Source organism: Acomys minous (assembly GCF_964271855.1).
Source record: "Acomys minous genome assembly, chromosome: 13".
NCBI lineage: Eukaryota > Metazoa > Chordata > Mammalia > Rodentia > Muridae > Acomys > Acomys minous.
This window is the reverse complement of record NC_140495.1, coordinates 1,400,553-1,421,313: the sequence shown is the minus strand read 5'-3', so window position 1 is coordinate 1,421,313 and position 20,761 is coordinate 1,400,553. Positions and strand designations below refer to the sequence as shown.

Sequence of the window (20,761 nt, the reverse complement as noted above, 5' to 3'; positions counted from 1 at the left end):
GGAGGAGAGCTTGCCACACCTTGTGTTGAAAGATGCTCAGCAACAGAGCTCACAGTCTTTTCCCTGGGGGCTCAGTGGTACCTGCCAAGGTGGGGACAAGTAGACTTGGCAAGTGCCCACAGCCTAGGGTCACTCTCTACCCGAGGGGTAGAAGCAGCCCTGTGCCCAGGTGGACAGGGCTTTAGAGGCGCATCTACCCACCCACTTTGCAGAGCGTGGGAAGTCCTCTGCCATGTTAGAAACAGAGTCAGTTTAGATTATAGAAGCCCTGTTCGAAGTCTTAGCCCCGACTACACTGAATTGCAGGGCTGGCTGCTTTTAAGCAGCCAGGGAGAGCAGTCGTGTATATTGAAGGTTAAATAAGACAAGGATGTGGCAAACCCGGTGCCCAGAGTACAAGGGTATGCAAAGTCAATGATTGCTGAAGGACTAATGCTTACTGAACTGTTAATGACAGCACGGAGGCCTCTCTATTCCTACGTCAGAACTTCAGAAGGCAGCATGATTGGTTTAGGTCAACAGTGATGGCTGGTGATGGTCCCCCTCATAATCACAGTGCCAAGTACCACTGTGCGTTACTCGGTTTGATGCTCACTGGTTGCTTGATGACCTTGTGAGGCCAGTACTAGCTTCATCCCCAGCATTCAGGAAATGGAGGCACAGGCCATACAGGAAGCAGGCAGTATGCTGGGATGAAACAGGGGCATGGCTCCCTGCTTCTGGGCCTGAGAGGACCTGGGCATTTCTGTCGTAAGCTGGGATGTGCCCTTCATGTTTGGAACACATGCTCCCCGCTGCTTGGGAATCCTTGCTGTTACATGCTGATCTAGGGCAGGATGTGCAAGGGACCCATGGCAGCGAATCTCTCCTGCATCCCCCAGGGAGCTTCCGCACGGGCCCTTCTCCGCTGAGCGCCATCCGCCAGGGCGCAGTCAACATCAAGTATGACACCAAGTTCGTCTTCACGGAGGTGAACGGTGACAAGTTCATCTGGCTGGTGAAGCAGAACCAGGGGAGGGACAAGAATGTCCTAATCGCCGTGGAGACCGCAAGCATTGGCAGGAACATCAGCACTAAGATGGTGGGCCAGAACAGACGTGAGGACATCACCTTGCAGTACAAGTTCACTGAAGGTAGCTGTGCAGGGCTTCTGCCTCTCGCGCTGGTCCAAGGCCAGCGGGGCTTTCCACACCGTGGGCTGCTCATCCCAGGCAGTGTGAGATGCACATGTGCCCTTTGGGAGGCTGGGCATGACTCCAGGGCAAGATGATGTAGCAAGGTGTGGTGGCACACGCCTGGAGGTCAGGGCAAGAGAACTGCTTCAAGTTGGAAGCGAGCTTTGGTTACACTTCGATGCCCTATTTAAAATAAAAGCTGATTGCAGATTGCCTGGGCAGTCAACACACACCAGGCTCCTGTGGCCTTGCAGCGTCCTGCAATGCTTTGGACACTTTATGCAACAGACATGGAGCTCAGTGATGTTTAGAGATGTTCTTTCTGGGTTAGATTCACCCATCTTAAAAGTGGCTGAGTCAGGATTAGTTGGGTTGTTTCGTTTTGTTACAAGTGTCACTGTCTCGTTCTGGCTGGCCTGGAACCTACTATGTATACCAGGCTGGCCTTGAACTCACAAAGAGCTGCCTGCCTCTGCCTCTGCCTCTGCCTCTGCCTCTGCCTCCCAAGTGCTTGGATCAAAGGTGTGTGCCACCATGTCTGGCCTAGGGTTTTGTTTTGTTTAAAGTTCTGGAGCAGAGTTTTGTGAATGCTGGGCAAGTACTTAGCCAGAACTACAGGTCAGCTTTGACATGAGAGGGCCTCTGCCTTCTGTTTCTGGGTCTGCTCCACTGTGCAGTAAGTCTGCCCAGATTCCACCAAGCCAGGCTGCCTGAAGAAATATGGCCCATGGGCCATGGAGCACCTGATGCTGGGCGTGACACTTCTGTTCCTCAGCCACTGACAGTGGGTATAGGTGGTCACGAGGAAGAGGCCCCAGATAGGCTGATGCATGTCCTGGGGGCACAGCAGACTGTCCCTAGGGGAGGCAAACAGAAGAGGACCTTGGGGTTGCCCCAGTTGTCTCCATCATTCTGAGACAGAAGCTACTCCTGTATCTGACCCTTGCACTCCTCACAGTGCTCCTCTCCGCCCCATCCCTGATGGCTGCGGTGCCTGGTGCTTGTCTGCAGCAACACTCACCCACCTCTCGGGATAGCGGACCTGTTTTTAGGGCTTCCCTTTCCTCTAGCCCGCTGCTCTGCTGGCTGGAGATGTGGTTCAGATGGTAGTGTGCTTGTTTGGTTTAACAGAAGTCCTGGGTTCAGTCCCCAGCACTATAAAAACACATGCTGTGGTCCTGGCAACGAGGAAGTAAAGGCAGAGGCATCAGAGGTTTAAGGTCATCCACAGCACAGTGAGCCTGGGGCCAGCCTGGGATGCAGGAGGCCAGCTCTCAGGGCTGCTCACTGCAGTGTGAAGGGAAAACAGCCCTTCCCGTCCGTCTCCACTCTGTACCTGTGGGCAAGCAGGTGTGGGCAGGACCTAAGACAACATGTGCCTCTGTAAACAGCTTGTCAGGCTTGGCAGTAAGTGCCTTTACTCTCTTTGCCATTTTACTGTTCTAGTAGGAGATTCAAGAAGAAAAAAATCAGAGTGAGGGTGCCTCAGGGAGAAGGGGCTCAGTGTACTGTTGCTTTTTTCCTTGTACTTTTTCTTTTTGCCCTGAAGACTAAGTAATTTCAATTAGCCTAACCTCACATTTTCTGACAGTTTCCTGTGCAGTCTCTAAACTGTAGAAAGCTGTTACTGACTTTAAACCATTGCAAGTTCTTTATGGATAGTTTCAGTTTGGTGAGCTACTGTTTTCTCTGTCCTTTCCGTTCTCCGATATAGTCACAACGGTCTTTGCACTTAATTAATTTTGTGTATGTACATATATGTGTGGGTGAACACACCACAGTGTGCATGTACAGGTCAGAGGACACCTTGTGGGAGTCGGCTCTCTCCTTCTACCATGTGGTCCTGGGGATGGAGCTCAGGTCACCAAGCTTGTAGTAAGCGCCTTTACTGGCTGGGCCATCTCACTAGTAAGTTCCAAATCAGGCTTTCCTCATGTGTGGGGTCATGGGGGCCAGTTCTCCTCGTGTGTGGGGTTGTGCCTCACTGAAAGCTATAAGCTTGTGGATACCATTGTAGATACCATGTAGCAGTCTGGGAATTGGACCATTTGCTGTCCCTACTGTGTGCTTGTGCACTGATTCTCTGCAGCTCCTCCATGCAGCCTGTGTCCATCATGGGGACCTCTGACGTCTCCCATTTGCCTCATGCTCATGGGAATGCCTGTGCAGCCGCCTTGTCTGGGATAAGGAAGTAAACTTGCTTCTGCCCAGGCGCTGTGTCCGGCTGGGGACACTTGGTGCTCTGCTTTAGTCTCACTTATGCAGAGCCTCAAGATGAGACCCCCCCACCCCACCCCCCCACCCCCTCACCCCCCCACCCCCCACTCCCCCCACCCCCCCACCCCACCCACCCCACCCACCCCCTCACCCCCCCACCCCCCCCACCCCCCCCCCCACCCCCCCCACCCCCGCTCACTTTGTCTTCCTTCTTCTCCGGCTTTCTCGCTGTTTTGTTTTTGTTTTTTAATTTTCTTTCAAATACACCAGGAAGGACGCTGTTTGAGTCTGGTCACGGTCAACTCTGTGAGTGGACATCTCCCAGGAGTTGTCACAGAAGTCAAAGGACAGTAAAGCCATCATGGTGGGGCTGTGGCCATGCTCCAGACCCCCCAGCACCACACAGGGAGGCTTCTGACTTCACTGTGACCAGGTCTGCCCGTCTTCAGGGTGACTGAGGGTCTGGGAGGAGAGGGAGCAACAGGTCTAGCTCACGCCTTCTGAGTTCCTCCTGCCTCTTTTCATGTTTTTTTTGTTCGTTTGTGTTTTGTGTTTGAGATAAGGTCTCACTTTATAGGTGGCCTGAAACTCACTCTGTAGTCTAGGTTGGGCTTGAAGTCACAGCAATCCTCCTGTCTCAGGTTTCCAAGTGCTGGTATTAGAGGTGTGAGCCTCCGTGCTTGGTCAGTGGGTTGTGGTGATTAAATGATCGTAGATTGATTTCAAGAGCCCTGGGCAGGCTGAGGTGGAACCACTCTTCTTTCTGCTGCCATTCCCACTTATGACAAGTTCCCAGAACGGGGCCCTGGGTGCTTCTAAGTGTGAACCCTTAGCCCCTGGGAGGGAGGTCTGCACAGCCTCAGTCAGCGGTGCCTTAGCCCCTGGGAGGCCTGCACAGTCCCAGTCAGCGGTGCCTTAGTTAGGTTTCTATTGATGTGATAAAGACCATGATGAAAAGCACCTTGGAAAGGAGAGGGTGTGTTTGGCTTACACATCCCAGGTCAGAAATGAGAGGGTGTGTTTGGCTTACACACCCCAAGTTGGGAAGGAGAGGGTATGTCTGGCTTACACACCCAGGTCATAGTGCACTGAGGAGGCCAAGGCAAGAAGTGGAGCAGAAGCCGTGTAGGAACACCGCTGAGGGCTCGCTCCTCAGGTCTTCTGACTTTCTTTCTTCTTTCTTTTTCTTTTGGTTTTTTGAGACAGGGTTTCTCTGTAGCAATGGCTGTCTTGGAACCCACTCTGTAGACCAGGCTGGCTTCAAACTCATAGAGATCCACCTGCCTCTGCCTCCCAAGTTCTGGGATTAAAGGAGTACGCCATATTGCCTGGCAGTTTAACTTGCTTTCCTATACAGCCCAGGCCCAGCTGTCTGAGAGTGGCAGGTCCACAGTAGGATAAACCCTCCCACATGCCATTAATTAAGAAAACACTTCACAGGCTTATCTATGGGCCAGTAAAATAGCGGCATTTTCTCAAGTGCCATTCTCTCTTCCTAAATGCACCTGCTTTGTGTCAAGTTTACAAAACCCCACCAGGACATCTGACTGCTTGTCAGCTTGACACGCAAACACAACACACTGTTAAACAATACCTTTTCTTGTCTTGTTTATTCCCAAGATCTTATATTAATATCAATTATCACAATATAAAACACTTCAAAGTCCCTTAACTGTGGGCTCCTGTAAGTTAAAAAATACATTACATATTTCTTATTCTAAGAGGGAAGACCCAGGACATAGTCACAATCAAATCAAAGCAAAACCTAAATCCAATAGTGCAAAAAAGTTTAGTGTTTCCAATCTGAGATCCACTCACCATCCTCTGGACCCCAGAGGCCTACAAGGCTCTGCTTTCTGGTCCTGCACCTGCAGCACACACAGCCTGTCTCCTGGACACGCGTGTTCCGTGCTACACTCTCCTTGGTGGTTATCTCACGGTTCTTGCACTTCAGATATGCTGGGGTCTCCATGGCTGCACCTTCACCAACGTTCTCTCCTGGTCTGTCACAGTGCCACGCCTCAGCTGATCTCCATGACTCCTTCACACCTTCACAGCAAGTGCCTCTTGGGAAACTCTTGTGCTAGCACCAAATTCAGCTGCTGGCATGAGATGCAGCCTTCACCTTCTCTGTGCCACAGCTTTTGTGTGCTGACAATCAGGAAGTGCTCACAAGATTTCTCTCTGTCTCTGTCTCTCTCTGTCTCTCTCTCTCTGTCTGTCTCTCTCTGTCTCTGTCTCTGTCTGTCTCTCTGTCTCTCTCTGTCTCTCTCTCTGTCTCTCAAGATTTATTTATTTATTTTGTACACAGTGTTCTACTTGTATGTACACCTGGAGGCCAGAAGAGGGCACCAGACCTCACTATAGATGGTTGTGAGCCGCCATGTGGTTGCTGGGAATTGAACTCAGGACCTTTGGAAAAGCAGACAGTGCTCTTAACCTCTGAGCAATCTCTCCAGGCCAGATGCTGGTCTCCTTTTTTTTTTTTTTTTTGAGACAAGGTCTCTTTGTGTTAGCCCTGGCTGTCCTAGAGTCACTTTGTAGACTAGGCTGGCCTCAAACTCACAACAATCTGTCTGCCTCTGCCTCCCAAGTGCTGGGATTACAGGCATGCGCCACCACGCCCAGCTCCGATGCTGGTCTCTTAACCATACCCAATTTCTCAGCTCCACCTGCAATCGATTGTCTTGTAAAGGTTTCACTTTAGTGGTGCTGGTTTCCTGATAAACATCTGATTATTTATTTATTTTTATTTTTTGGTTTTTCAAGACAGGGTTTCTCTGTGTAGCCTTTGCTGTCCTGGACTCACTTTGTAGACCAGGCTGGCCTCAAACTCACAGCGATCCACCTGCCTCTGCCTCCCAAGTGCTGGGATTAAAGGCGTGTGCCACCACCGCCCAGCTAGTTTTTGGTTTTTCAAGACAGGGATTCTTTGTGTAGCTCTGGCTGGGCTAGAACCTCCTATGTAGACCAGGCTGGCCTCGAACTCACAGAGCTCAGCCTGCCTCTCCCTCTCAGTGCACAGCTGATTGCTCAGCTCCAGCTGACCAGGTGCCATAGGGTCTTGATTCAAATGTGCCCTACACATGGCTCTGAAAGATTCTTTATGGACTCTCAAGATCCTCTTGAAACGTCACAAGCCAGGTGATGGTGGTGGTGCACACCTTTAATCTCAGCACTCAGGAGGCAGAAACAGGTGGATTTATGAGTTCAAGGCCAGCCTGGTCTAAAGAGGGAGTTCAAGAACAGCCAGGGTTATGCAGAAAACCCAGTCTTAAAAAAGAAAAACAAAAACTCCCTTAAAACTTCTTAAGCCAGGATTTCATTGTCTGCATTGCTCTCAAATTTTTTGTTTTCCAAGCTCCCACTGACCATTGAGCTCTGAACACTCAACAGCTTTCTCAGATCACAGTTCTACAGTCATCCCATAACCCTCCCCAGAACAGCACGGTCTGTTCTCCTAGTGCCTGACTCCTGGTACCAAGTTATGTTTTAGTTAGGTTTTTCTTGCTATAATAAAGACCAGGATGAAAAGCAACTTGGGAAGGAAAGGGTGTGTTTGGCTTACACATCTGCATCACAGTCCACTAAGGGAAGCCAAGGCAGGACTGAAGGCAGAAAGTTAAGGGAGGACTGAAGGCAGGAAGTAAAGGCAGGAAGTGAAGGGAGGACTGAAGGCAGGAAGTGAAGGCAGGAAGTGAAGGCAGGAAGTGAAGGCAGGAAGTGAAGCAGAAGCCATGGAGGAGCACCACTTACTGGCTTGCTCCCCATATCTTACTGAACTTTTCTTATATAAGTCAGGCCCACATTCCCAGGGTGTGGCCTTTCTAAATCAGGCGTTAACTAAGAAGGTGCCGCACAGGCTTGTCTTTGTGCCAGTCAAATGGCAGCATCCTCTCAATTGAAGCCCCTTCTTCCCAGATGACCCTGGCTTGTGTCAAGTTGATTTTTAATTTATTTATTTTTAATTTATTTTATTTTATATGAGTGCTTTACAGAAGAGGGCAGCAGATCTCATTATAGATGGTTGTAAGCCACCATGTGATTGCTGGGAATTGAACTCAGGACCTCTTAAAGAGCAGGTGGCGCTCTTAACCACTGAGCCATCCCACCAGCCCTTGATTTTTAAAAATTCTAACCAGGACAATGGGAAGGCTCTCTCAGACCTCTAGGAAATATTCTGTCTTAACAGGCTCCCCAGAGGAGAGGAAGGCCATGGAAAATGCCTCTGGTAACCGTCCTGATGAGGACAAGCCCAGCACTCGCTCGCCAAGCAGCGCTCTTCAGCTGTCTGTCCTTCAGAACTCGGTGGAGCTAGGATATCCTATCACTCTGACCCTAATTTTGAAAAGGAAAACAGGCACCCCACAGAATGTCAACATTTCGTGCTCCCTTGACCTACAGACGTACACGGGCAGCAAGAAGACAAACCTGGGGATCATCCAGAAGACTGTGCACGTCCAAGGTCAAGGTACCAGAACGATGGCCCAGAGGATGAGGACCCCAGCATCAGTGTCTCTCTCGTCTCTGTGGGCTACTCCCACATGCCACCCTCTTATGTTTGAAGAGACATAGCATTTCTTGAGCATTTACGTTTTGGTGGTGATAGAGTCCAGGCAGATGCTAAAATGGCATCTGGGTCCAGCACACACCGAGTGCTGATGGCGTCTGGGTCCAGCAAACACCAAGTGCTGATGGCGTCTGGGTCCAGCACACACTGAGTGCTGATGGCGTCTGGGTCCAGCACACACTGAGTGCTAATGGCATCACAAAGAGCCTCTGCAGCAGCAGGGAGTTTGTTTGGTTTGCCCATTCTCATCAGTGGGCTGTGGGTACCCTCAGCATGGGCAGACGGCACTAACTCAGTCATTCACTAAGCCATTTGGACCCTGGTGCAGGCTCTCCAGAGAGAGGACAAGGCTCCTCTAAGGCCAGGCAGCTCTGTCCATAGTGCTAATCCAACCCCCTTTGCCAAGGATTCACCTCTCCTCTCTTCCTCCTCTTTTACAGAATCAGAGGTGGCTCTCAGCATGGATGCCAACTCCTACATCTACAAACTGGGCATGGTTGATGATGAGCTGGTTATCAAAGGGTTCATCATTGCAGAGATCATGGAGTCTGGGGACAGGGTGGCCACTGACACAACTCTGTGTTTCCTGTACCCTGCTTTCTCTATAGAGGTGAGCCTTCCGCAGGCCAGAAAGGGCACCTATTGGAGAGGGGCAGAGCTCAGGGTCTTTGTGATCCTCTGGCTGACTGATCTGTGGGCCAATTGCATTCCTAAGGAAAATGGCACATCATTTTTCCCCATACAGATATTTCTGAGAAGTCAGGCAGTTTCTCCTTTCTTAATTTTTGGTTAAATGGATTTAAACTTTTTAAAAATGAGGAACACACAGTACAAAATTACAAAGAATCAGTTGGCACACTGAATAGTCTCTATCAGAAGTGACCCATGCCATCAGCTTCCTGTGTATCAAAGAGTTTTGGGTACAAGCCAGTGAAGTGCAAGGCTTGCCATGGGCCCACCCCCCAGTGTGGTATGAGATGAAGCTGGTGCCAGACTAGCTTGGGCTCTCTGCTCAGTTTTCTCCCTCGTAAGTGGGAGTCACAGGCAGCAGGCGCAGGAGGCCTTCACTGTGTTTCTGATGAGCCGTGGGAGAGCGTCATCTCAGAGCCTTTGCCATCACGGGGTCGGCCACACAGGTCTGCGTCTCAGCAGGCACCTCCCACAGGAACTTCTCGGGTGAGGACGTGGCCCCCTTTGAAGACTGTGTCTTGCCATTTCTGTGCAGAGTGGCTGAGGACATGAGGCACTGACTTATCCTCAGACACGGTGGGACACTGGCTGGCCCCATTCAGTGAGGCAGTGTGTGTGTGCTCCACAGGACCTACTGTACTTGGCAGCAGTTTCAGCACGCTCGCCATTGCTGGATCGTCAAGAATCTCTTTTGAAGGGCTGGAGAAATGGCTCAGAGGCTAAGAGCACTTGTTCTAAACCAGGTTCAGCCCCCAGCACCCACATCATGAGTCACAACCACTTGTAACTCCAGTTTAAGGGATGTTTCCCCCCGATTTCTGCAGGCACCAGGCATGCATGTGGTACATACACATATATGCAACCAAAATACTCATACAGATAAAATAAGCAAATCTAAAAAGATTCAGCAGCATCAAAGACGTCTGTGGGTGTCAGAGAACACCTGTCTCTGAGGCCAGGTGTGCAGGTGTGTTTAGTTGGTGCTTCATGTGTCTGTGAGGCAGATACAAAGACACTCTAGCTTTCTCAAGTCACACTTTTCTTTTTCTTTTTCTTTTTGGTTTTTTGAGACAGGGTTTCTTTGTGTAACAGGGCCACACTTTTCTTTACTAAATTGACTGTGCTTTGGGAATCCTGGGAAGGGGAGGAGGCACACTGAGGAAAAGGGCACACCCAGGGCAGGTGTGGCAGAGGCACGTATGAGTGTCAAGGTGCTCTGGCTTTAGCCACAGGCAGGGGGGGGACGTACTGCAGGAGAGGAACACAGCCTGTGTTTGGATGTGAGGTCATTGGTGAGTTGGGCAACATCCTTAGTACAGTGAGGGGCTCTCACAACCACTCGGCCTGTGGGAAACAGGGATCCTGACACGCTGCATGAGAGCAGGATGTAGTTCATACTAGGACCTCTGGCTACCACCAAAGTGTTACACACCTAGAGTTCTTAAAAGTATGTCTGACAGACGGGCGTGGTGGCGCATGCCAGTAATCCCAGCACTCTGGGAGGCTGAGGCAGGTGATCGCTGTGTGTTCAAGGCCAGCCTGGTCTATAAAGCGAGTCTAGGACAGCCAAGGCTACACAGAAAAGCCCTGTCTCGGAGAAAAAAAAAGTTTAACAAAACTAGAGGTAAGCATGTGCAAACACATGGAATGCAAGAGAACGACACCGGTGGCCAGATTCTCCGCTGAGCCTCCCAAGTGACCACAAGGTCCCCTGACACCAGTGGTCAGATTCTCCGCTGAGCCTCCCAAGTGACCACAAGGTCCCCTGACACCAGTGGTCAGATTCTCCGCTGAGCCTCCCAAGTGACCACAGGCCCCCTGACATCAGTGGCCAGATTCTCCGCTGAGCCTCCCAAGTGACCACAGGCCCCCTGACATCAGTGGCCAGATTCTCCGCTGAGCCTCCCAAGTGAGCACAAGGTCCCCTGACACCAGTGGCCAGATTCTCCGCTGAGCCTCCCAAGTGACCACAAGGTCCCCTGACACCGGTGGCCAGATTCTCCGCTGAGCCTCCCATGTGACCACAGGCCCCCTGACACCGGTGGCCAGATTCTCCGCTGAGCCTCCCAAGTGACCACAGGCCCCCTGGTATCAGTCTGTCACAGCTGTCTCCTCTCCACTCCCTACTCCGACAGATGCCGAGCACAGGCAGGATCAACGAGCCCCTCCTCATCACCTGCATCTTCAAGAACACCCTGCCCATCCCTCTGACCAACATCAGGTTCTCAGTGGAGAGCCTGGGCCTCGCTCACATGAAATCCTGGGAACAAGGGTGAGTCTGTCAACTCCTTCTGATGATACAGACCCTGCACATGGGTCTCACGCACATTTGCCACACTTCTGAGACGTAAACAACTAGTACGGGCCACAGGGAAAATGTAAACACATATTGCTGGTGCCCAATTGCAGAAGAGACTGCACTGGTTGGAGCTCCACCGCCGCAGACCTTTGTGTTTCTTGTTGACCTGCTGGCCTTCAGGGCCACCGTCAAAGCATCCTTGTCTTTTTACTTACAGCTCTGGCGTTCTTTTTTTTTTTTTTTTTTTCTTTCGGTTTTTCGAGACAGGGTTTCTCTGTGTAGCCTTGACTGTCCTGGACTCACTTTGTAGACCAGGTTGGCCTCAAACTCACAGCGATCCGCCTGCCTCTGCCTCCCGAGGGCTGGGATTAAAGGTGTGCGCCACCTCACCCGGCAGCTCAGGCGTTCTTGCTGACTGGCTCCTTTAATTTGTTTGTTGTTTCTTTTGACTGTTTCCCCCAGAGAGTAATTTTCTCTTATTCATGTGAGCACAGCCTGAATTCAGTAAGCAATGTTGTGTTGTAAACCGCTTGTAGTAGTTTATGTATTTATTTATTTAAAGATAGTCTCACTTTATAGCCTTAGCTAGCTTAAAACTTGCTATACAGAACAGGCTGGCCTTAAACTCAAAGAGATCCGCCTGCCTCTGCCTCCTAAGTGCCAAGATTAAAGGTGTGCGACCCCATACCTGCCACTCAAGTTTGTTAGTTTTTCTAAGGTGCTGCCCTAGAAATTGAGGCCAGGACCTCGTACACAGAAGGCCTCCTGTGGAACTGTACCCCAGGCTAGACTGTTTTACCCTAGGCTAGACTGTTTAAAGTCCTAAGATGCCTTCACTGCTGGAACTCACATTACATTTTTAATCTTCTCTGTGGATACTGAACTTAATGTCATTACAAGACTTTTTCTGCAACTTATGGTTCTATTTACATAATTAACTATTACTGTGGCTTTTAATTCTGTGGTGGAATCCTGCACAGCCAACTTTGTCACATAACCTATCATTCACACAGTAATTCCCAAACACCCTGTATAACACACGTGCTCCCCAGTGGTCCTCAGTCTCTGGGCTAACAGGCTCTTCCCGTGTCTTCGCAGGTGACATGTGTCATTTAAATGCTGTGCTCAGAAGTGCACACACTATGTAGAAGGCAGATAGATTTCTTCCCTCAGTTTCTCAGAAATAGAACTTTTAGAATCGTCTTGATTTGGGATTTAAACTGGTACTGCATTGTGCAGAGCAAATGGCAGTGCTGAGTCCCCGCTTGCAGGAGCGTGGGCCAAGTTCCCATGTATCCACGGGTCAGCCATATTCCTAGTTGGAGTCCTTGCTGCCTCTGTGCACTGTTTCCTGTCTGATGGACTAGAAGACACGGTTGGCTCTGCTGTGCCCACAGACCCCGTCAGGGCTTTAGTCCCAGGCTTTGCTCCTCAGTCTGCTTCTTTCTTCCGAGTCAATCGAGCAGACTCCGGTTCTTCTGCGACTAGTTTCCCAAACGTCCACAGACGTACCGATTCCCAAGGAACATTGTTAAAGAACAGATTCCTTTTTTCTGTTCTCAGAGCCTGCCACACTCAGGTAACACCTAAGGTAGAGAACACTGTCCTGTAGGGTCCCCATGAAACCTGTTCCTGAGGCCCCCAGGAGGGTGTGTGACTGACATAGCTGGAAGGCAGCCGTTCCAGTCGGCCATCTTGTCTTACCGCTGAGACAGCTGGCCACAGTCCAGGGGAAGACCCGCTTTCCTGGGCTCTAGAGCACAGGGCTTTCCCACGCGCTGCACTGGGTCCAGGTGCCTGGTCCCTCATGTGACGTGTTTCCCCTCTATGGCACCTTTGGCTGATTGTCTGTGTGCCTTTGCATTTTCTAGGGCACTGGCACCTGGAAACACCATTAATTTCCAAATGAAATGCAACCCAGTAAAAACTGGACCCAGGAAATTTATCGTCAAGTTTACTTCCAAGCAAGTGAAGGAGGTTCATGCTGAGAAGATCGTCCTCATCACCAAGTAGCCCGTCCGTGGCCATAGAGATGGAGGCGGGAGCCCTGATTGGCTCTGAGCCTTGGCTAAGCATGTTAGCATTTCCTAAGCTGAGCTTAGTTTTCAGGTCAGGGATGATTAGATTAGATTACTACTCATGCGAGGGCAGATTCAAGAGCCGGTCCAGCAAAAGATAAACCTCGAAGGCCAATGTAACCACAGGCAGTAGCCGCATGGGGCCAGGGCACCACTCTCCAGCTTGAAGTACACGTCATGGCCTCAGAAGACAATGCCAGCACTGTCTGGGCTCAGAACCAACAGGTGAGACCAGAGCTGGAGGAGGTGGTGGCACCTTCTTCCTGGACCATGCTGAGCCTGGAGGCTGCACTGGAAGCCCTACAGGAAAGCATCCTGGAGCTGGACCTGGGCCAGGCACCACATGCTCTTCTCCCAAGGCTCTGTCCTCTCAGAAGCAGGTCGCACGCTGGCGTGAGGCCCACTTGTCTCTAGGAGAGCTGTGGGAGGGGGCCCTACAGCCTGTAACCCCTCCTCTGAGCAGGAGCCTGTGCTTCGCTCTGCCTTCGAGGGATCTGCTAGAGAATCACTACACTTTGAATTAAAATCTGGCAACTTTAAGATGGCTGTGTGGTCCTGAGTCAATTTGTCTTTTATGCCAGTCCGCTGCTTAAAGTAACCTGGCGAGGGTCACTGCCCCTGAACTTGATGGATCCACAGGCCCTCTCTAACAGGTTGGCCTCCTTGGTCTGGGCCCTCTTCTCCATGGCCAGCCTCTCTCAAGGACTGCAATTCTAAGTGGACATGCATTCTAGACACGCTGAGTACAGACTGAATAAGGGGCCCGTTGTGTATTCAAAGGACAGTCTTGCCTTAGAGTTTCTTCGCTGTGATAAAATACTATGGGCAAAAGCAGTCTGGGGAGGAAAGGGTTAGTTACTATGTCTTACTTCCAGTAACAGCCCATCTCTGAGGAGGCAGGAGCTGGTGCGGAGGCCATGGAGGATGCTGCTTACTGGTTTGCTCCTCTTGGCTGGTCCACCCAGGCCCACCAGCCCAGGGGTGGCATCACCCACAACGGACCAGGTCCTCCTACACCAATCAAGAAAATGCACTGCACGCTGAACAGGCCAGTCTCGTGGAGACATTTTCTCAATTGAGACTCCCTCTTCTCAAATGACTTTAGCTTGTGTCAAGTTGATATAAAACTTCTCAGAACACTTATCTCTCCTTCATTCATTCAAAACAAGAACACGTCAGTCCTGGTTCCTTCTGCCCAGACGCCTACCTCCCTGGCATGCAGTAGGCATCTGCTGTGTGCTCGTGGGATGACCTTTGTCTATGCTGGGACCAAGGACCAGCGACCAGCTATAACCCATGAAGTCACTGTTAGTGTCTGTGTGACACTTCCTATTTTACACATTGGACCGGAAGAAGGATGCTGTCCAGGGCTTTGGAGTAGGATCTACGGAAAATAGGTGCCTCTTAGCCACAGAGGTAGACCAAGGAATTTTTATTCAAAGCAAGAGGCAGGCATGTGAGTGGCCTCCCTCGCAGAAACAGTGGCCTGCTCCTGTCAGCTGCAGTGCCGAGCAACGTCAGCAGTCACCATGGAGAGAAGGCCACTGCGTCCTGGTGTGAAGGCACGTGGTTCAGGGCTAGACAGAGTGCTACCTACAGGACCCTGGCGGTCCAGCCCTCCTGGACTTAGGAGAGGTGCGGCTAAAGCCCGACATGGTGATGGGTTTGCTGAGGAGGGAGGAGGAGTTCTAAGCCTGCCCACCTCAACCTTCCCAGGGGAAACACTGGAAACACGGCGTCGGGGCTGGGAGGTACCGCAGCTGCTGGTCAAGTGGGCCCCAAAGTAAGACTAGTTTCAGCCCCAGCGTGCAAGGACATTCTTGAGGGCCTGAGCTGACACGGATCCTGACTACAAAGGCTCCTTCCTGCTTTCAACTGCTGCTCCTTGGAGCCCCGCTCTCCCTGGCATAAGGTTGAGCACACAGCCCTTGCAGCCGCTCTCCCTGGCATAAGGTTGAGCACACAGCCCTTGCAGTCGCTCCCCCTGGCATAAGGTTGAGCACACAGCCCTTGCAGCCGCTCTCCCTGGCATAAGGTTGAGCACACAGGCCTTGCAGCTGCTCTCCCTGGCATATGGTTGAGCACACAGCCCTTGCAGCTGCTCTCCCTGGCATAAGGTTGAGCACACAGCCCTTGCAGTCGCTCCCCCTGGCATAAGGTTGAGCACACAGCCCTTGCAGCCGCTCTCCCTGGCATAAGGTTGAGCACACAGGCCTTGCAGCTGCTCTCCCTGGCATATGGTTGAGCACACAGCCCTTGCAGCCGCTCTCCCTGGCATAAGGTTGAGCACACAGGCCTTGCAGCCGCTCTCCCTGGCATATGGTTGAGCACACAGCCCTTGCAGCCGCTCTCCCTGGCATAAGGTTGAGCACACAGCCCTTGCAGCCGCTCTCCCTGGCATAAGGTTGAGCACACAGCCCTTGCAGCTGCTCTCCCTGGCATAAGGTTGAGCACACAGCCCTTGCAGCTGCTCTCCCTGGCATAAGGTTGAGCACACAGCCCTTGCAGCTGCTCTCCCTGGCATAAGGTTGAGCACACAGGCCTTGCAGGTCTGTGAGGCCCCCGCAGCCAGAGGACAGCTCCCTCCAAATAGTGCCAGCATTAGGGCCACCTTGTGCTCCTCATATTAGTGTTAATAAATGTGGAAGCAGACCTGCTGTGAGGAAACCCCTGCCTGCGGTGGGGGGCGGGGTAGGCTGCATCTGTTAGTGGTAGTGTCCTGCTGCCACTCTGTGTGGCGGTCTACCCTCTGGGGTCTTCCTGGCCCAGCAGTCTGCATGTCCTGGGCACAATGCGGCTCTCCTTTGTTAAGACAGGGTTTCATGATGTGGCCTGGAACTGTGTAGACCAGGCTGTAGAAGTCTGGCTCTCCGCCCCAAGTGTTGGGAATGAAGGCATGCCGCCAGGTCTAGGCATGCAGGTTTCTGTAAGGCACCATCTTGGGAGCTGCTCTAAAACCCAAAGACAGCCATCTCTGGTTGTGCCTGTCCCAATGTCTGACTAGACTTTGTCCAGGAGCTCAATGTGTGTCCTCCCCCAGCTCTTCTGGGAATGCGAACTGTGGCCACAGAGGGTCTGGCGCCACTGCTGTCTCAGGTCATGCCCACGCGGGCAGGCTCTGCACGTATACAAATGCATGCAGGCGCACGGTGTGCTCTGTCAGCCAAGCCCAAGCCGTGAAGGCAGGCTCGGTAGCCCCCTCCTTTGTCCTGATTTCCACAGCCAGCCAGTCAAGGAGCCGTCCCTGGGAGTGACTGATGAAGAGGCCTTCTTTGCCCCAGGATGCACTGGCTACCATTTCCCCTGCTGGGTAGAGCCTAGGCGGCCTTCCCCGGCCTGGACAATTGTTCCTGGCCATCCCTTTTGGCACACCCTGCTAAGAGGAACTTAGACGGTCCCTAATCTCCTCTCTGCCCTCACCACCCGCGTCCTATGTGGAGAAAGGGTTGGTCAGCAGTTGTTAACACCAAGGAAGCGGAGGCCTGAGGGAGCTGGGAGTACACAAGCCAGCGGCCCCGTTGCTGCCCTGCTCTCTAGGGCCTCTATTCATCCAGCACCTCCACAGAATCCCTGTCTCTTGTGTCCTCCAATGGGCTCTCAGTTGTCTCCATGTTGTCCACGTCTGACAGAGATGACACTTGCCGGACCAAGCCCTTGTCAATGGGTGTCTCTGGTTGACAAGGTCCGGTGAAAGGGTTGAACCAGTTCAGGGAAAAGTCCCCACCAAAAGCCTCCTGGACGGACTTCCAGCTGCCCGAGTGCTCCCTGGGCTGTTTCTTTCGTTGGAGGCGTTCAATGCCCTGAAGGAGAACGGGGCAGAAGGTCAGATGCCATGACCTACACCACAGAACACGCGCTTTGCCTTGGCGGAGCAGGGGACAGGAAGCTCGGCGTGGCCCAGGCCTTAGGACTGCAGGGCAGGGTACAGACAAGCACACCAAGCAGGCCCAGCACTGGAGCCGCCTGTCACCCCCTCAGCCCCAGACCCTACCTCCTAGGCCAGGACCAGATACCCAATGGCTAAGGATATCTTGGCTCCTGGAGGCATGGGCTAGACTCTTGCCCACAGTAGGACCAGCAAGCTTGGCGTGGGGAAAGCTGAGGGCTGATGACACAGCACAGGGCACAGACATGCGGGGGAAGCGGCAGAGGCCACATGCTGCGGGCACCAGGCCGCGGCGGAGATGTGAGGCGTGGCAACAGGCCTGTTCATGCATGGATATTCTCCGGGGCTTCTCCCACACTGACCACTCACCTGCTGTGGATGCTGGCTGTGACTCGGCCACCAGGCCACAGAAAGAGGGAGATGAGTAGAAAAAGCCCACAGCTGTTACAGATCCCACCAGACTAGAGCTCCAGACCCGTAACCTCCTCACAGAGTCCTGAGCCCCAGCGTGGCCTCGGTTTTCTCCACTTCCTCTGGAAGCCAGTGGATTCTACTGAGTTTCCCAGACAGATGCTGGTGTGCTCCACCAGGACTCAAGACCCTCTTCCCCCAAGGAAGACCTCTATGTTGCTGGCTCTACATTTTCTCTTCCTGGGGTGTCCTCTGGTCACTCGCACATCCCTTTTGTACTGCCGCGACGGCACCCACATCCTACAGCGATGCTGCAGCGCTTGTCCCAGAACAACTGCGGGGTATAAGTCTCCTGACTTCCGCAAAAGCTGCCAGTCAAAGAACCTTATCTCAGCTGAGCGGTGGTGGCGCAAGCCTTTGATCCTAGCACTTGGAGGCAGAGGCAGGTGGATCTCTGTGAGTTCCAGGACTGACAGAGATAGAGAACTTGCCTTTAACAAAACAAACATACAAAGACAAAAAGCAAACAACAGAAACAATCTCACCCCATGTCCTCTCTTCATAAGACATCAATCGCCAAAGGAGACAAAAGCCACTTTACAGCAGCGCAGTGTCACAGGAACGGACTTAACGCAACGGCCAGAGTCAGAACAGCCAAGATTGAAGTGGGTGAGCAAGTGTTCCCAATTACAGTGGGCCACATGTGTAACACACCAGTGTCACTCCTGCCGAAAACTACAGCCTAAGCCAAGGACAGACGCCCTGACCTGCAGGCTTCACAGGGCCACGCTCCGCGGTGGAACTATTTTGGAACCAGACAGAAGTGGTTTATTCTGAGTTTGATAAATGCCTCAGAACCAACTATACACTTAAATGATTTGCATTACATTATATGAATTTATCCTCAACTAAAAAAATCTAGGTCCTGTCAAATTTAAGACTGAGGAACTGGTAGAAATGGAGTGAGGTAAAGAGACAAACTAGCAAACGTGGCAGACAAACCAAAAGGGCAGGCAGGGGAACCTCTGGAGAGCTCCTGAGGTGGAGGGCAGGAGGTAAGTCTCACAAGTTTTGTTTTTAAAGAGAAAATGGGTTTCACCCTGCTGCACTGTTCAGGCTGCCTCAGACTCTGATGCTCAAGTGACCGTCCCACCTCGGCTTCCTGAATAGCCAGGACTGCAGGTCTGTGCCACCACGCAGACTCCAAGTCCTTCCCCCACTTTTTCTTGCTTTCTTTGTTTTTTTTTTTTTTTTTGGTTTTTCGAGACAGGGTTTCTCTGTGTAGCCTTGGCTGTCCTGGACTCGCTTTGTAGACCAGGCTGGCCTCAAACTCACAGCGATCCGCCTGCCTCTGCCTCCCGAGTGCTGGGATTAAAGGCGTGCACCACCACCGCCCGGCTTCACTTTTTCTTTCTAAATTATTTTCTTAAAAGAGAAAGGAATTTGTTGTTGTCACTTTAAGATGTTTATCTTTGGTAACACTGAATGCCATGTGGAAAATACACAATTTTGCTAGTTTTTATAAGTCTGAAAATATTTCACAATGAAAAGTTAAACAAACATAAAAACAAATAAAAAACAATCCAGGACACAGATTTTGCACTACAAACTCGACACTGAATTATAGTGAAAAGTTGAGAACTGGAAAGTGCAGTAATGCAGATTAAGCAAATCATTTTGTAAAGCAGAACAGTATGTGGCCACGAGAAGTGGAGGTGGCAGCTGTGCATGACCCTGGGCCATCCAGTGACTCACGTCGTACCACAGGGGAACAGCGGTGCGCACTCCCACAGGGGAGCAGTGTGCACGCGACCCCCCCCCCCCTTGGAACTGTTGCGACCTGTGGCGTGTCCCCAACACTCCAGAATGCATGCATGAGACCTAAGACGCCCAAGGGAGGCAGAGACCCAGGCGCGTGTTCATGGCTTTTGAAACCCCTGGAGTAAGAACCCCGGGAGCAGGAGCAGAGTCGGCCGGCCCTGCCACGGCAGGCTCTGTGGAGCCGGTCAGAGGACGCCACTCTCTCCCGCAGCAGCTTCACGCCCTTCACTGTAGGCCATGGCACGCAACACTCTGAAAGAGCACTCAGCAGGAAATGTTGTTGTCTTTCGGGGCACTGTCGTGCATCTCTTTAATCCCAGCACTCAGGAGGCAGAGGCAGGTGCTATCTCTAGATTCTAGGCTGCCAGAGTTACACAGAGACCCTGTCTCACATCTGTCACCTCACCTGGAAAAGCCCAGCTCCAGCACAGCTGCTGCATACACAGCGTCAAACTCCACACGGCTCTACCTTTCGCATTCTAGCCGATGCTTACAGCAGACATGAGAGTGGGCACTCCATGCTTGGCTTCAGATAGAGCCAGGCCTGTGAGAGACGAAGCCATGGCGGGAAAGGACGAGCAGGACTCCGCCATGGCTGGAGAGCATGGGTGCTCCTCACTGGAAGGTGGCTTCCTTGGCTTAACCCTCTCTCGCTGGTTCTTCAGCAAAGGTGGCGCTAGGAAAGACAGGCTTGAAGGCCACGCGCAAGCACGGTCAGAGGCGTTTATACATCCCAGGTGGGAGGAAGCGTCAGTGGCTGATCAGTGTGGGCACCTGCTGGGCTCAGACACCACATGCCAGGAACTGGGCAGCAGCAGCAGCAGGTGAAGTGATGGGTGCACGGGATGGGTAAAGCCTCATCCCTGCACACTGAGGCCCTGAGCTTGATCCTTAGCACGGCACAAACAAGGTGGCCCTCCTAGCCTGGAACCACCTGTGTCCCTGGGCTAGTTCACCCTTTGAAGCCGGTGTGCTTTGTTTTGAAAGAAGAAAAACTAAAAACGAATGAGGCCAGCTTGCAGAGCCCAAGGCCACGCGCCTGAGCGGGTGTCTGTGATGGCAGCCCTGCGTGACTTTCCTCAGTAAGCACTTGCTAGTTTGCCTGATTCAGAAGGTTTCTCATCAGGATGCGAAGTGGCTGAGCTGGGATGAGCAAAGGCCCTTTACCTCTTGTAAGGTCCAAGTGTTACCAGAGTAAGATGGCATCAAGGGAAGGCCAGGCACACACATTTCTACTTTGGTGTACCCTGTATACATGTCACCAAGACCACGTAAATATGCAGATGTTACACCAAGAAGTGGACAAGAACGTGGGGTACCCCGCCCGCTGGCCACGGCTTCTTCATGTCTACTCTGCAATGTTCTCGTTCTGAAAGATGGGCGCAAAGGCTCAGTTCCCAGAGAGGGGCACGAGAAAGGACCTCACCCCATCTGAAGGCACAGAGAACCCCAGCGGATAGGCACAACCACTTGTTGACACCTTTGGTCGCTGTGTTCTCAGAGAAAATGAAATGGACATGCACAGGCCACCCTGGGGTAGTCTGCCCTGAGTCCCTCGGACTACAGCACTAACAACATCCACTTTGCAGCCTTTAGCTTCTAATAATACAGAGG

The 20,761-nt window shown here is 52.0% G+C and overlaps 2 protein-coding genes across 4 annotated transcripts in view; one reads left to right on the top strand and one right to left on the bottom strand.

Annotated features, from left to right (window-relative positions):
* Positions 1-15,682, top strand: part of TGM4 (transglutaminase 4) — a 46,214-nt gene extending 30,532 nt beyond the window's left edge. For both annotated transcript variants that reach the window (XM_084754781.1, XM_084754780.1), the window contains 6 exons: positions 882-1,133; positions 7,585-7,863; positions 8,403-8,572; positions 10,788-10,924; positions 12,823-14,941; positions 15,557-15,682. In XM_084754781.1, coding sequence (XP_084610907.1) covers positions 882-1,133; positions 7,585-7,863; positions 8,403-8,572; positions 10,788-10,924; positions 12,823-12,964 — 980 coding nt within the window. In that variant the 3' untranslated portion in view covers positions 12,965-14,941; positions 15,557-15,682. The remainder of the gene's footprint in view (positions 1-881; positions 1,134-7,584; positions 7,864-8,402; positions 8,573-10,787; positions 10,925-12,822; positions 14,942-15,556) is intronic.
* ZDHHC3 (zDHHC palmitoyltransferase 3) overlaps positions 15,616-20,761 on the bottom strand; it is a 42,935-nt gene continuing 37,789 nt past the window's right edge. For both annotated transcript variants that reach the window (XM_084754790.1, XM_084754791.1), the window contains one exon: positions 15,616-16,829. In XM_084754790.1, the coding sequence (XP_084610916.1) occupies positions 16,572-16,829 (258 nt within the window). In that variant the 3' untranslated portion in view covers positions 15,616-16,571. The remainder of the gene's footprint in view (positions 16,830-20,761) is intronic.